At 38.7% G+C, this 17,174-nt stretch overlaps 1 protein-coding gene across 1 annotated transcript; it reads right to left on the bottom strand.

Annotated features, from left to right (window-relative positions):
- Positions 1 to 5,748: 5,748 nt before the first annotated feature.
- Positions 5,749 to 16,969, bottom strand: ATRIP (ATR interacting protein). Its single transcript, XM_008940085.1, is given in 13 exon segments — positions 5,749 to 5,816; positions 6,643 to 6,892; positions 7,174 to 7,257; positions 8,120 to 8,211; positions 8,801 to 8,943; positions 9,592 to 10,305; positions 11,485 to 11,627; positions 11,630 to 11,661; positions 12,377 to 12,472; positions 13,877 to 14,037; positions 14,349 to 14,470; positions 15,126 to 15,296; positions 16,910 to 16,969. Coding segments are annotated over 13 exon segments (2,136 nt in total).
- Between the last annotated feature and the right edge of the window lie 205 nt (positions 16,970 to 17,174).

Genomic DNA, 17,174 nt, shown 5'->3' with positions numbered 1-17,174 from the left:
TGCAAAGCTCTGTTTGACTTAATTGTGTTTGACAGCAGTGTTGCCAAGTGTACATTAAGTCACCTTGCATCATGAATATCACTTTTGGTAGTGGAGACTGAAGCCTTATCAAAATTACAGGTCACAACATAAAGCAAGGACAGTATAAGCTCCTGAATTAATGTTCTTGACAGTATGCTTCAAAGCTCATCTAAAAGGATTGCTTCTGAGGCCTTGTCTAGGCTAAGGAGTGGATTAAATGCCTGAAGTTTGAATGCATTAGCAAATCCCAAGACACTGGAAAAGTCTCTTGTGGACAAGATGGTGGACTTCAAAGAATTCTATAATTTGATGAAAGTTTAACATCTTCTCCACATGTATTTTGACTGTGTTGAATATCGTGCCTGATTTATCAACTTGACCAATTCAGCATGTGGTAAGTGATGCTTTCTACTCTGTATGAAAACATTTTTGCTGATGTTTTTGTGTACTTTCAATAGTTTTTTGGAAAAAAAATGCTTTTGAAGGGCTCTGTTCATGCCCCTGACTCATTTGAAAGTATTTTCTTTGAGCAGGTCAAGAATGCTTTTTATAAGGCACAAAGTAATACAGAATTGTTTGAGGGTGTTCAGCCTATAATCATTACTACCTTGACTTGGCAGCTAAGGTTCCAGTGTAGGATTTAAAAGAGGGGGAACTCAAATGAAAGAGTCGTTTATCATGGAGGAATCAGGTAGTTCTGTAATGTTACGTCTTGAATTTGTTGGGAGTTTCAGCTGCAGGCTGATAATGTGCTGCAGGTGAAATGGAGATCATTTCATTTCCAATTTTTTCACATTTTCTCCAGAAAATTTCTATTAGTTAACTGAAGACAGCAGATAAAATTTATGCTCCTAAAACCCTAAATCTAGAAAGCAAATATAGTTAATGTTTGGGCTAGAAATTACACCAGGAAACTGCAGGTGTTACCGCCACATTATTATACTACTATATTTGTCCGTTTTTCTTTCCCCATGACTTTGTAGCAGGTGTATCTGTGGAGCAGGGTTGAATTTGAGAAGCAACCTGCAGAGAAGCCTTGTGTTCAGAGGAAAGCTGTGTGACTTCCCTTCTCTCTGTGCACAGGCCTGAGGAACAGGAGCTAGTGCTCTGTTTCAAACCTTCAAATTTCCATGAATGAGTAAATAGAGGGTGAAGGTACCTTTGAAATCCTAAAATTGCAGCAACATGTTGTATAGGAGAGCAAACCACTGAATTAAAAAGTTGAGAGCCTGGGGTTGGGTGAGGAATACTGCTGGTTATGTTTTTGTGATATTTAGTCAGCGCTTGGTTAGGGTAGCGTGAAGTTTTCCAGAACAAAACTTAGCGTGCATCTTAAAACCCACAGCAGGGTTACATGGAGGATCTGGACACAAAGAAGGAAAATACTTAAGCAATTATTGCTAAACAAGCAATTTTCTTTTTTTTTTTTTTTTTTTCCCCAAGTATGGAAACTTAGTATCATATCTAGGCATGTATAACTTGCCAAGTTTGCTTTAGCCAGTGGTTTATTTCCCCTCTAGTTACTATTTGACCTCATCTACTTGTTGGTATAGCCTGCACATTGGTCACATTTGCAGCTTTTAAGTAGGCTGTATGGGGGGAAGGAAAATGTCCAAATTATTTTGGAAGAGGTGAGATGAAGCTGAAGAAAATAAGTTATTTGGTCCCTTGAAGAGCTGAGGCCTCTGTATTGGAGTAGTCTCCTCTGCTTCTCCTTGTTCTGGCAGCCTCCAGAAGGTTGAGTTAGCCATGTTATAAAGAATGTCCTTCTATTGTGAAGTGATCTCTTTAGATTTGAGACACAGCTAACTTCTTTTTCCAGTACTGGGTAGCAGGGAGGCTGTCTGGTGGGGGTCTCTGGTTCTGTGGGGCCACAGCGTGCCGTGCCGGGGTCAGGGATGCCGCCGCTTCCATCCCAGCACTGTCCCTCCTCTCCTGAGAACCAACACGTTGGATGGCTCTTGCACTTTTTGTTTCACCAGACTGAAGAACAGTTCAAGGTAAGTATAAACTGACCATTCTGATGACTCAGTTCCCTTACTGCACTCAAAATAACTTTTAAACTGTTTACTGGAGACTTTTCATTCTAACTTTGTTGCTCCTGCAGCTGGTTTTCGTCGCCTGCTCTCTGATGTTACTTCGGCCCTGGAATCAGTAGGATCTGCTTTACAGACCACTGGACACTTGTCTCGGCCCAGCTGTGCTGTACAGGTCTTTAGCAAAACAGATCCTTCAGCTACATTCTCAAAATACTAACCTACAAAAGGATTAATGCATGGACAAAAAAAAAACCCAACTGTTTTATCTCTCTTGGGAGACTGCAGTTCTGTGGTTGGAATACAACCAATATGAAAATAAACTAGCAATTTCCTCTAGTTTCAAAAGCAGATAACCACTTGAGCAGCTATTCGTAAAGCTCACAGACCATCTTTTCTTATCAGATCATCTTTCCTTATCAGTCTGCTAAATTATAATCCATGATATATAGTTTTATTTTAACAACTTACAATGTAAACATAAGATTACGGTTTTTTACTACATTCACAACAGATAACACAGGCAGATCAGAACTGCTGCATTTGACCTTAATTAATATAACCGTAATTGATATTACTGACTGTAACCTAAAAATGTTATTCAGTGGTTGAGATAACTTGCTGCTCTAATAGCCTAGCACAGGCCAAACTTACGCAGTTGTTCATGCTAGTGGGAGTAATACGAGTAGAACCAACTCAGGTTAGATGTTGTGTGTTTACATGATGAGGTATTTTGTATTTGCTATTTTCACCTAATGCAGCTTGGTTTATAAAAATGTATTTTGAGGCCTGACATGACACAGAATAGTTGTCTAAGTTTGCTTTGATCAGGGGTGGGACTAGATTACTTACAGAGGCCCCTTCCAACCTCAACTAGTGAATGATTCTATCAGTTGTAGAAAATAAGGTGTTACCTGTGCAAATGCCCTAAATATTTTAGCCAATGAAGCATCATTTACTTTATCTCTGTACCTAGCTTTAGCAGAAGTAAATTGCTGTGTGCTTGTACCCATGCAGTAGCTCAGGTCTTCAAATCACCAAAGCAAGGTGCTTGGCAATGATCCCTCCTCCTGCACTGTGACCATTTAAGGAGTGGTGTCAGCAGGTCTAAAATACAAGTTGGTGAGGCAGTTGTCCTCCCTTTTGCCTAAGTTGCCTGAGTGGTGGGTAAGCTGGTAGAGGTGGTTGCTTTCTTCATCTCCTGCCTAGCTGTAGCCCTATCTGCTCGGTACAGCACTCGGGGAAAAAGCCAGCTATACTGAGCTCAGTTTTCAGCCAAGGGGAAACTCCAGTTGCCATCTCCATGGGCAAGAAAACAGATTGATGGCTGCTGCTGACTGAGGAATGTGATAATCATGCATAGAATGTGACCAGTAGTTGTTGTTGCTCAGTCCTTCATTATTCAGTCCTATGACTGTGCTTGATGCCAGAGTAAAATCCTGTTCTCAGTTAAGAGGCACAGCTTATTTGTAACATGTCGAGGAAAATGCAGACTTGACTGGAAAAAAGAGCCACTATTCTCTGAATTCTTAAAGAAGTGTCTGCTGAGAACAGCCTTGTTCTATTATTTTTTAGGTCATGAAGATAGTGAACCATCAGCCCCATAATCTGTAAAAATGCTTCAGTTTTTTTCAGGGAATCATCAGCTGTTGCATACATGATGGGATCTTTTTAACCCCAAATGAATGTGAAGGGGAGAATTACTAAGGTCAGTGCAATCTTGTAGTAATCCTGACAAAAGATTGGTCAATGTAAATGACTTAACTAATACTGAATTATGGCAGTTTCATACAGGTACCGATGTCTGCCTTTTCCCTTTAGGTGTTCAGCTTCATTTTTGCCTGTATATTGCCTGGGCTATACCACTTTAAAGTCAAAAGGAGGAAGGAAACCAGTGCTAAATGTACAAGTTAGGGCGTTGTCTGTTAGAGTGGGTGGATGGCCAGGGTTGCAGTGCCAGAAGGGAACGGTTAGGGGTTTTCCTAGCATTCTTTTCCACAGATAACTCTTCTGTTTATGTAGTATAAAGTTTAGCAGTAATGTGTTTCTCCCTTTCACCAAGTTGCCATACACACATCCTTTAGATGAGGCCAGGAATTTTCTTAAACAAGTTTTTATAACTGGATTGCTTCACCAGTTTGGGATTCTTTAACCAGTTTTTACCCAGACTCCTCTTAAAAGTTCATTTGATCTGTTCATCTGTAGAAGGGGTTTAAATGTGTCATATCTCTATAAACTCAAATTATGCTTAGAGAAATTAAGGGGTGAGAATAGCATAGAGCTGATGAAAAGTGATGGCAGGTCATTGCATTTTGGGATACTGTGACTATCCTGTCTTTGTTAGGACAGGTCTAAGTTTGTCACTCACAGCAGGCTAACTGCCAGATACTGCTCTACCACTGCTCCTGTGCACGTGGCTATTTTTAAAAAATTATCTTAATGCTTATTTTATGTCATGCTGAAACTTCTGTAGCATGCCTTGTCCTGTGCCCTGGTAGCAGTTCTAGGGGGGTTACCAACAAGCATACAGGGACTCAGCTTTGCAGTTATGTGCCTGTGTGTCCTTCCTTGCTGAATTAAAGCAGGAAAATGGCAGTTTTCTAGATGCTGCAAGGGACTTGAAACTAGTTACTGAGAGGAGCAATTAGTGTTTTACAGAGAAGAACAGGCCATGCCTGGTGGAGCTCTGCCAGATGCAGCTGAAAGAGGATGCGCTTTGTTGGGGGAGTAAAGAGTTAAGCTTTGGCCCTAGGGAGATGGTGGATTATTACACTGGTCATTCCTGCATACTGTAGGCTCTTTTTAGTAGTGCTCTCTTTTCCTATTTTCCCTTACACCTTGAAAGGGTGTAGCAACAGTTCTTCCTCCAGTCTTTGGTGCTGTACCCTAGGAATCACTTGCTCATTCATCTTCACAACAGTGCCTATCCAGATACTACAACAAAGAAATCCCGGTCATTCTGCACACCTTTAAATATTCTTATCTTGCCTAATGAGAGAGAATGCTCTGCCAAACAATACCATCTTACTCTTCTAAGGTAACTTTTGTAAAAAATAAGTTCTAGTGTTTTTTGTTTTGGCGTCTCCATAGTTACACTTTCAGCAGATTCATGACACTGAGAAATGAGTGAACTCGGGTGATAGTTCCAGGGCTTTGAATTTCTTGCTCGGAACAGAACTGTGAACTTTAAGTTATTTCTAGAAAGGTTTTTAAAATGACAGTAAACAATTTACTAACACCAACGTGAACATTTTGGAAGATGAGCAAGAAAGTATTACAGCAGCAAAAGAAACAAACATATTCCAAATACTCTCATACCAACGCAGTGATCCCCAACACTTCAGCATCATAAATTCATCTGGAGTCACAGTAAAATGGAGAACACAGTGACATTTCCATTCCACTCACAGCAATTTCATAAAGGATGAAATTCTTAAATAGAACCAGTGAGCCACCGAGTGGATTTGCACAGCAAAACAGTACCTGGCACTATAATTCTCACATTAACGTTTCTGTGGTTTCAGCTACATTTGGATGGCACTTCAATAGTCCCAGAGCTATAGGGGTTGTGCTGCATTTGGGTACAGCCTTCAGATTATCACTTAATAAAATAGATCACTGAAGTTCAGATTCACACTGGCACTGGCTGTGATTTAGATGAGGAAGGACAGAGATCTTTGCTAGATGTTAGCTAGCTGGAGTCCATTCCTTGGTCTTCTGCTTCTGGCTCAGGAGGATACAATTCATCCAAAATCAGCTCTGTAACAACCACAAAAATAAATAATGCTTCAGAGAGTAATTTTTCTACGTGGTGTAGTATCAGTCTAGCTGGTCTGGTATCTGCTTGTATTTTAAAACATATTGACTATAGAAGGCTACAGCAAATATCCTTTTTCAAGGTTCCATGCAAACAGGCCTTTAGATCTGTTTTTGTCACACAGACTTCTTCCTCTCTTTAATGCCTTTTCAGGCGTAAAGCAGAGAACTACTTTGGGCAGTCAAATGAATTTAGCTATTAGTGGAAAACCAATCAAGGGCGCTGTTATTTTGCAGCTAGTTCTGACTATTAAGGAGGAGAGGCAATGTCATGAGATCCCCTCACTCTAGGTAGGAAAGGGACACGGGAGGTGTGCAAAGTAAGGGGCAAGTCCTGATGGACATGTACTGGAGAAATTTTGAGGGCAGAAGAAAGATATTAAGGATGCAGGGAAGAAAAACCAACCAATTGCAGGGAGAAGGTGTAATGCCACTAGAGACTTGGAATATTTGTTTTGGTTTTAAATAATGTATAATGCAGATTCTTCTACTGAGGAGAGCTGGAGCACAAGACTTTCTTTAATCAGATAAGAGGGGCTTATTTCTGTGGAGAGAAGAACAAGATAAAACTATTAAAGAATAAAAGAGCAGTGATTCAGTATAATGAAGATTGAGAAGCACTGGACTATAGACTGCCTTCAGAGATCTGAGTGACAAACATCTATGGTATCTGGTGCATGGTACTTGTTAAATGAGGAAAGGGACAGAAGTGGAATTTCTAGTTCTGCAGCATGGAGAAAAGCCAACGTTATCCTTTGATTTGTTTTACCTTCACAAGCACTCAGTTTTTGAGTCTTTTTGAGAATGGCTCTTATGGCTGGCATGGCTTGGTCATATTGATGGAGAACTTCCAAACAGTGTTCATGAAACAGTTTATCTTTCTGAGATAGGCTGTGTAAAAGTAAAACAGCATCCCGTAAGAACTGAATAATTTTTTCCTTAAGTGCACACGAGCTGTTCTCAGATCTTCTAATCTTCATCCACTGTCTATGTAACATTATGATTAGTGCCTTAACCACCTGCAAGAGGAAAAGAAGTGTCTCAAATCACCAAGTGTAGTAGCAAAAAACTTAGTTCATTATGAACTTTACTGATTTATCTCTTCAGGCTTCCAAATTCCAGAATATTTTTTAGCAAGTGAAAGCAACCTTTCTAGAAAGCAACTTTCTAGAAGGTAGCATCCTTTAAAGTACAGTACACTTACAGTTTGATGTAGCTAAAAATCTGGCAAAAAGCCATTTCAGCATGGAGTAGCTTTGAAGTTGTCACTAGACTGAACTCAGCCAGCATGGGGACATACCTCGAGATTACACTGGCAGTCCGTACCGGGCAACAAAGCCACTGGCCGGGAGCACCGCAGACACCTGGTCAGGAGCCTGACTGTCTGTTGCGAAACACAGAGTGCGTTAGTCCTGAGTGCTGGGGCTTTGCACAATTATCAAACTGTTAAGCTGCAAATAAAGGGAGGTTGAAATTATATTGCTAGTTTCAAATGTCCTTGGTTTTCTTCTTAACAGTTGGATCTTTTCTACCCCCCCCAAATTAAATGGTTTTCCCTGTAAAACTTCACAGATGCAGAATTTGCCTTGTATAAAAACTTTTTCAACTTTGAGAAAGGCTAACAAGGTACAGAAGACCTTAACTCACTGCATACAAATATGTTTACACTTGATACAACAATGTAGGTAGGGGGATAATTAAAATGGCTCAAAATCCTATCAAATGAGAGCAGAAGTGGAGCTAATAGTAGAACCTCAGACAAGTAAGAATACAAATTAAGTTCAAAAGCTATTCTTCCTATATATAATGATTATTCTACAGCAAGCTAGCACTTCCACTGATTAAAAAACAGTATAATCCTAAATTATGACTGCCTTTTATATGTAATAACTCAGAAGATACAGTTAAGGAGTAATTAATACCATCAGAATGGATCAGATCTTTCTTCCTTTTACTCGTATCAGTCTAAATGCAAAATAAAGCTCAGTGTTGAACATTTACAGCCATCCCAGAATCTTTCTTGCTTTTTCAGTGACTTAACTATGACAATTATGACTCATGTTCTCTTTAAGAATAGTTGATGAATCAGTTTCATGCAGCTACTCTTAAAAATCAGTCTCATCCCTTACTGCAGGCCTATACTTTCAGTGTTCTATTTCAGCTGGAGAAAGAACCTGGTTTTGGACAATCTGTGTATTGCCCTGCTCTTCCCACTGCCCCAGCTGTGAATGAACAGCTGTGGTTACCTCTTGTTCCAGCTGAAGCCAAAGCATTTCAGATGCTGATTTATCTGGTCTTGATGTGATATACATGTACAGTGCAAGAAGAAGGCAAGTGTCTGCAATAAAGAGAACTTTGTTCTTTTCCCAACTAGTCAATTGTTTGTCACAAAAATTAATATTCTTGGTCATGAAAATGCTTCAGAAAATACACAGAGTGGTATCTCGGGACTCGCGATCCAGGCTCAACTTCTTGCTTTACTTCAGACATCTTAAGTAGTGCTGAAGAAACTCATATCCCTAAACTTTACATACACGTTTGTGGCAATACTGTCCTACCTCATTCATAAGGAACTGGACAAAGGCTATTTGTCATGCAGAGTACTGGAATGCCTAAACTCAGTGTCATGACAGCAGATAAATTAAAACTTCACAGGTCCATGAAGGTCCTTTTGTCTTCATCAACTGTTAATGTAACAAACACCTGGAAAGTAGTTTTAAAAATCCACATGGGTATCAAAAGCACTGTGTGTAGACAGATACCACAAGATGAAATACTCTTCAAACACTGCACTAGAAAACAAGTTTTCAGGTACCATAGCAGGCTTTTTGCTTTTGCAGTTCTAAGACCTTGGAGCAGGGTCTTAAAACTGTTTGCATTACTTGATCAAGATCTTGGTAAGATCTCTGTGTTACCCAGTCTTTTACCTGAATGAGAACAAAGTTGAGCAACCAAGGTGTGGTGTTTCGAAAAAATGGCCAACAGCCTGACGGTAGAAAGGGCAGCAGGCAAAGGGGTCTCTGGACACAGACACCAGAGCAGTGTCTGGCTACTCAGTAAGTGCTGAAAACTTCAAAAGAAAACTTGTCGTTAGGACTGGGAAATGCACTGAAAGGTCAAAAATATACTAGTTCTTCTACACAGCATCATAATTTGTGCCTCTTTAGCCACTCAAAAGATAAGTGATCTCAACTCAGGTGTCATAAGCACAAAGTATCCTGAAAAACATATTCTGTTATATTTGGTAGTTGGCCTGCAGTTTGTACTGAGGTTATGTAGAGCATGAGCAGATCAAATGCCTCCCTTTTGAGTGTGTCATTTTACTTACCAGCATGAGACCCTCTGCCTTCATTCCCTATTCATCTCACAGCGATTGCAGAAACCCTAAAGTGAATATTACAGATATTCTGATCAACTGCATATGGCCTTAAGATGTCTCCTCACTTTTGAGTGACCATTCTACAATGACGTAGCAGCATCTGCTTCATAGAAACCTCTTAAGCAAATCTTGTTACTGATCAGGGGCAAATATCATGTTCATTAGCAGTAGAAGCAACAGAAATATTCTCACTGGCTTCTCAAAGGTGATTTGAGAAATGTCACATTCCGTCATACGTGTCAAAACGTCTACTGTCATCTGCACAAATTAGTTTCAACAGAGAATGAAAATTTCTAAGCGACATAGCCTGAAACAACATTAAAGTAATTACCAACTTACTTAATTAGCAAGTCTGCTGTTGAATTTTCAGCTAATTTCACCAAAACCTTTAGGCTTTGGTTCAGTATACTATCAGCCTGGGACCCTCTGGCAGCAGAAAAAGCTAGAACCTGAAGCAGCTTCGTAAACAAAGAATGTTGAGCTGGATCATTACTGGGAGCATCCTGAGGAGCTACAGGCAGTCCTCCTTGTGTCCTGGTACCTTCTTTATTATCACGCAACACATTTTTGTCCATCTTGGGAACGTGGCCAGTGGCAGAACTTTTTTCCACTTCCACAGATAGCAATGTGTGGACAACATCCCAGCTATAAAACACCAAATAATAAAGAACACCCAGTGATATAACTGTAGTTTCTTCAGTAGACAACCTGAAGTCCTCCTTACTTGACACCATATTTGTGTTGGCTCTGGAAGAAGCAGCTGCATGGTTTCCACAAGAACCATTTACTGATGTGTCCACCAGTTGTACCGCTTGGCAGTATGCATCAAGGTAATGTTCCACCAAGGGCAAGAGGTGCACGGCGCCTCGGATCTTGCAGCGTGTGAGGTGAAAGAAGTCTCTCTGGCTTTCTGTTGGGCTTCCTTCAGCTAATCCTTCATCCACAGCGATCAAGTTCAATCCTGTTATTGCAAGTTTTTGAGCTTCTTCCAAGGATACAAGAGGAGCAATTTCTTCCTGAGTTGTTCTGCTGCTGAATGCTTGTGTAGACTTCCTGTCCATGTAAAATTAAAAGAGCAGAAATACTTCAGAAGAACAGGGAGAGAACATAGTTGAAATTTGAGTTACCCTTAATTCTGAATCAAATAATAGATAGGTTAGAGTAATAAGAGATATCTGTTCCCAAAATAAAAAGTAAATTGGGGGGGGAAGGGAAAAGGCAAATAATCCTACTCCTTGATAACTGCATGGAAGAACAATTTCAAAGCATTCTTAGGTCTTGTGCAAGTAGTCAGAGCTTACAGCTGAGTAACTTCTGCAGCTCACTATAAGCCATTGTCTGAAACTGCATTTCAGACATTGGCTTTCCCATTGCATGCACTTGATAATCTGTCTTATATTCTAATTGTTCCCTGATGTTATTTGCTAGCTTCTGGGAAAAACGAGTTGATCTGAAATATGTAGGGGCCTTTAAAGGACTATAACAATAATAACAAACTATTTTCTTGGCCAGAGACAAGAGTTCAACTATTAACTACCCAAACTGCAACTAAAAAAGCCAAATGTACCCATAACGACAGGGGCAATGAGACATGAAACTTGCTACGAACCACAAAACACAAGAAATAATAACAAAGTATGAGAATCATAGAATCATAGGGGTTGGAAGGGACCTCGAAAGATCATCTAGTCCAACCCCCCTGCCAGAGCAGGACACGTAAAGGTATTTCAGTTGCTACAGTCTAATTCCTTAAAGTGAAAAACTATTGTAATTTATACCAAATATTCATATTTAAAATGTTACTGGTCACTACAGATACATCTCGGAACACTGCACAGAAGTTGTATCTGATGAATGGTACGCACGTGATCACTTCTGTATGCATCCCTCATTGTGAGGCAAGTTCTGTGTCCTTAAGTGTTTTAACAGCAGCTTCTAACAGTCACTCCCAGGTTTTACAAAACATGTTTCTGTGCCATCCCCTAACACATAATTAACCTCATTTATCTCTTAGTGTTGTTCTACTCTTTAGTATCTATGATAATCAAAGATTAATAATCCACGAAGCAGAATGATGTCCCAAATTTTGCATTAAGTGGCCTAAGCAGAACAGCATTTAACAAAAAGAATGAGCTATCCCACATGAGTAAGCATTTCTTAGTATAAAGAATGCTACTGTATTAAGAACATGGCAGATACAGTTAAGAAAAAAAAACAAACAAACAAACTTACATATCCAAATAGTTAGGCTGCAATATAGCTCCAGGTAGAGGCTCAGAGCTAATACTAAGAAGATGGTGGAGTCCTAGTAAAGACCCAGGGACAATGGGCTGCTTCATCAGTGCGTTTAGTAAGATAGAACCTGAAAAGACACACAACAGACACAATTTGGAGTAGCTTTACCATCAACTGCAACATCAGCAACAACAAAAATAGTATATAAAAAAATTAGCCTTATTTGTAGTACTCTCAACCTCAAAAGTAATTTTTTCATTGCAAATCATCTTTCTCTACAAGAGAATCATTTTCAGACGAATTTAAGATATGACTTAAATACTAATCAAATTATATTTAGAGATATTTTAATTACAGTCCCATATTAGCAAAACAGCTTGACCCAAGTGATCATATGTCCAAACTATCTGGATGATTTGCCCTCCATGTTCCAGACCACACTAATATTATGTGATGGTATTCTATTCTGAATTGGAAATAGTACCCTGAAGATCTGCTGGTGTTGACTGTTGAAAATGTTGCTTTATTGTTTTTATTTTAAATTTTTTTAAAAAAAAGTCTTTCCTGGTTTTATATCAGTTTACAATAAAAAGCAGAATATATTAATGGTGAAAGAGCCAGCCTTGTAGTAAGATACCTCTTGATCCGTATCTTTCCATAAAGAAAAACTTTTTTCTTAAAGAGAATAACAACATAAGAATGTTTTTAGGATACAGGATAATAACAATGATATGAAATGTTTTACTGCAAAATCACAATACTCAAGGCAAAAAACGGCTAGCTGGACAGCACCTCTCCATGCAGTGGCACTGGACGTGTCAGGCCAAGGAGCCTGCTGTCGGAGCCCTGCCTCAGGAACCCCCTTTCCGCAGCAACAGGATTCAGTTACCTTGTGCGTTCCGTTTAGGGACAGAGTTGTAGGAACTGTTTTTTCCCATCGGTTCATGCTTCACAGGTAAAGCTTCAGGATGGGTTATCTTACTGTCTAAAACAAACAGTGATTATGAGTCCACTGTGAGAACTGCATCGCTGGTGTATCTGCGCTTACCCTTTATTCACATTCATCAGCCACAGCCGTTACAGTCAATAAACAGACCAGTAACAAACATGTCCTGTGGAACTCAAATACATCAAACTACAGTTAACAGCTGTGATGTAAGTAGAACTGTTCCCCAAAATAAATTAGAGAAGTGAATAAAATTTCACCTTTACTGCCACATGTTCTGCAGATTGTTCAGTGCTACTGCTCTCAACTTTTTTTTTTAGAAAAAAAATACCACCTTAGGTTGAATTCCCACTACTAGCAGACATTTACATGACTATGTTAGTTAAAAATCAACATAACATTCTAAAAGATTAAATAAAAAATTTAAAATTGAGCATTACATAATCTTCCAATCATCTATATGGTCACAATTACCAGCCAAACTGAAGCCAAAAGCCTTCCAGGGTTCGGGATACAAATAATCATGTGTGGTTTTCAAACAAATAGGCTTATGGAGTGTTGTTACCATAATTAACAGCCAGGAGGCTGAAAAAATAGCAATACTAATGCTTTAAGGCTACTTCTTTTACTTTTTGGTGTAGTTCATAGAGCCCATACAGTTTCAGATTGAATATTGTAACAGTAACATCTCAGATTTTTCATTACTTCTTCTGTAAGGATTAGCTGATGATATCTAGATTTCTTCAATATCTTATTTCCTACTGGAAACATGACAGTCAGCTGCTGTTTTTATTTTTAACACCATTTTTCTTTCACATAGTAGCAATCTTCAAACACATGCATATATTCCATTTCCTAAACTCTACTCAATGAATTGCAAGATACAATTTTGTACAAATTACTGCCCTACAGAGAAAAAGAGGAAAAGAGTACACTGTTTCAGCTGCTTCTTTCAATACAGCTAAATATGTCTCCTTTAAAATAAAATGCCCCCAAAATGTCAGCTTTAAAGCCCAAATCCCAAGAATACAAGAAGTGCATTAGCTGACTAGCAGACCAACTCATGAAATAAGCAAATTATTTCCTGTTCTTCTTTAAAGAGGAAGGCAGATTAACAATTTGGGTATTTCAGTTCATTACATAATAGATGGAAATTTTTCATTACAGCCAACAGTCACTTGATGTCATTGACACCTTTACATGTGATACAGGCATTATCAAGGTGTGAGTTAAAATGATCCTGATGTAAATTTCACTCATAGCTATTTAATGTCAATTGGTATAAAATCAAAAGAAATTTAAGCAAAATCAAAATGAAACAAATACTTGTTTTACTCTGTAGTGAGCTTAGTGAAACTGTTCAGTCAGGTAGTACAAAACCCCTTATCTAAGGCAGAATGTTCCCATGCAGCTAAAAATGTTGCAAATTTTACATGGTTTTACCTTCTTTGATCAAAGTGGTCAGGGCCCCCACATTTCCTGAAGAACATGATGGTCTAGTGGACATTTCATCTTTGAAGGATTCCTTTGTAGGAAAAGATCTTTTTCCAGCCTGTGGAGAACATCCTTCTGATTTCACTTGTTTGGCAAAATTCTTTTTAGGGCTAAAATAAAAATCAAATACTTGGATGAATCAGTGTTTCTTTTGTAGTTATTTTATTAAACAATAAAGAAGGATCTATTCACACTGATATTTTAAAGATACTTCACTACAAACCCTTTGCATTTCTGTCACAGATACAAGGAAGGCTCTTTTTGAGCAAATTCTCCAGAGGTCAACAGGCTTTTCTGGTCATATTTTTTAAAGGCAATAGAGCTAAGAATTACATGAAGGAATAAAACCTTTTTGATAATTTAAGCACAAGGAAACACAAATTTCTCCCATAAAAAGGAACACAAATTCATTTTCCAAAACTCCTACCTTGGCATTAAAACCATCTGAGTAACATGTTTAGTTCTTTCACAGTTCTGAAGTCGTATTCTTAATTCATTCATTTCTGCATCTTTGAATTGCAACTCTGACTGCAATGACAGTAACTGAAGGAGGAATTAAAAGACACTTTTACTGTTACTGAGAAACTTGGAGGTGTTATAACTGCACAGCAACTAGAATTACCATAAGGTTTCAAGACTACCATCTACTTACTGTGCACTCTGAGTAAGAGCTCTATTTTTACGTATGCTAGTCCAATTAACACTATCTTAGAACCAACTGTCAAATTTTCAGGCAAGAAGCATATGACTTGTTAAGGCAAACCAAGTGCCACGCAGAGCATGACTACAGCGAGGCCGTTAACAGCACAAGAAACAGGACAAAAGCAGCCCCTATCCTCTTCAGGGCTTTCAGAAAGATGACTGCAACAGAACAGCAATCTGATCCAAGTTATAAAGCATATTCTCTTGCTTTTTTCCATTTTAAAATACATTCCAATCTTAATGTACTTGCAATCGCTTTAAAAAAAAGCTACAACTGAACAAAAACCTCTACTACTTGAATTTTACTCTTATTTTGGGAGAAGAAAACCCTCAGCAAGTTCTTACAAGTGCTTTCTTCTAGATAAAGAAATAAAAGCATAAATCGTTTGGAAATTTCATTCAAATATTATTCCTACGATTAGATAGTCTATGACATTATTAAGTCGTAAAATGCACTTCTGCATGTGGTGTGCAGAATATTGACATATTTACAAACCTTTTTGGAGAACTCTTTTTCTTTTTCACTTAAGGTCTGAGATTTTTGCTGTTCCAATAGCACATATGATCTTTTCTGTTCCTCCATAGCATGCTCCATCTGCTGCATTGAGTCACGCAGAATTTTAATTTCTCCATTTTTAATAAGAATTTCGTCCTGCATTTCTTTCAGCTGCAAACAGATTAATTCTGTTAAAGCATGTATATAAGCAAATGTATGTATTTATAATCACTACATGGCTGAAAATTAGGTATACTTTTTAGGGAGAAAAATGCTCCTGTAACCCAGTTCAGAAATTCCGCAGTGCTGCTTCTCACCTTCTTCTGATTCAATCAGGCTCAGCTACTGTTTTCTCTAACAGAATTATAAACTGTCAGCAGAGGCACAGCTTCAAATAGCACCGTGGTAACTGTCAGAGATGATTCTTCTCTTTCCCCTTCTCTGCAATTATGTTCTTTTTTTGAAAAGTATCCTAGCCATGCTCGTTGTTAATTTATGCATTGTTTGGATGATATCAATGATCATTTAATTATAATATTTCATCTAGCATGGAAGCCAGCAGGCATGCTGTCCTAAGACAAGCTGCCACCCCCAGGCAGTATCTTCACAACATACATAATCCCTATACTTTCTGAAGAGCCATCACCCTCAAAGACAAGACTTTGGAGAGATAATAAATGAGTTCTTCAGAAAAGCATGGAGAAAAATGCAGACAGACACTTCTATACCACTAGGTAAGGTGATGCTTTGCCTCCGTGTTGAACACGGTGCACAGGTAGGAGCTTCCTCAACAATGGAGGATATAACAGAGCTGGGAAAGATTCAGAGACCAGAGTTAAGGGTGGCAAGAGGAAGTAAATAGTGCAGGACCCTTCCACCTAGGGGAAAGCACAACTGTGATAAAACAAAATATAGAGGTGCAAGTGCTGTGCACAAGTTACTCCTGGTTTACTACCTCTCCTAACAGCCAACCTACATCCACTGAAAATCACTAGATGCAGAGTTCAAAATAAAATCAAAGAGGAAATTTCATGACACGATGTGTCGTTGAGCTGTAGACTTCTTTCACACTAAAGGGTATCCAAAACCAAACAGACAAGCATTTAAAAAACACATACTACAGAATGTTAAACACATGTATAATATTTCTGGTTCAGGAAGTACCTACGTGAATTTTTACCTGAGGCTAAAAGACTATCCTGGTAAAATATCATCATAAACTTGCTCAGGTCTTGTATTCTTCCTGAGCTGTCTGTCAAAAAAGGATGGACCTGGTATGGGCATTTGTACTTTCTCACTTTTCTGCACTGATTTCTTACCTCTAGTATCTTCCCATAAGGAATCATCAGGAGGTAAAGTAACATAATACAACTTAAAAGTCACTTTACTTTCACGACTCTTTAAATTGCACAAACCAAGTCTTGCTGATGAGCTGATAGGAGAATTGATTTGGTAGGGAACAAGTGACTGACAAATTACCAATTGCTAACCTGAAACAACCAAGAAGAAAAACATTTCTCTCACTCTTAAGAGCTGTCTCTAGGATGATGCTTTTAACAGATCCATGGATTTCAAAAATTCCTAATTGATTTGGATAGAATAAAATATCACAGAATCACAGAATGCTAGGGATTGGAAGGGACCTCTGGAGATCATCAAGTCCAACTCCCCTGCCAAAGCAGGAACATCTAGTCTAGAGCAAATACTTGGAACCAAACTTTTTCCACCTTTCAGTTAGCCCTATCAAAAATGTGATATCTAGGGGGAGGGAAGATCTTGCCAACCTTTTGTTTAATTTCGTCATGCTGTGTTTGCAGTACTTCAAACTGGAATGCCTCCCTCATCAGACTGTCTTCTGTGATGCTTCCTGTTGCAGAAAAAAAAGCCAAGATCTCTTCTGAAGCACAGATGACGTATGTACCTCACCAATGACTTAACATCAAGATTTTGTTATTTGCCATTACATTCATCTGAATATCCTAATATTTGTCCTGTCACTACAAGCAGGTGAACTGCATGCATCTTATCAGCAGTCACTTTTTTAGAGCC

This window comes from Merops nubicus, unplaced genomic scaffold (assembly GCF_000691845.1).
Source record: "Merops nubicus isolate BGI_N331 unplaced genomic scaffold, ASM69184v1 scaffold18655, whole genome shotgun sequence".
Lineage (NCBI taxonomy): Eukaryota > Metazoa > Chordata > Aves > Coraciiformes > Meropidae > Merops > Merops nubicus.
Note: the sequence above shows the minus strand (reverse complement) of the source record. Positions and strands in the feature narration are given on the sequence as shown.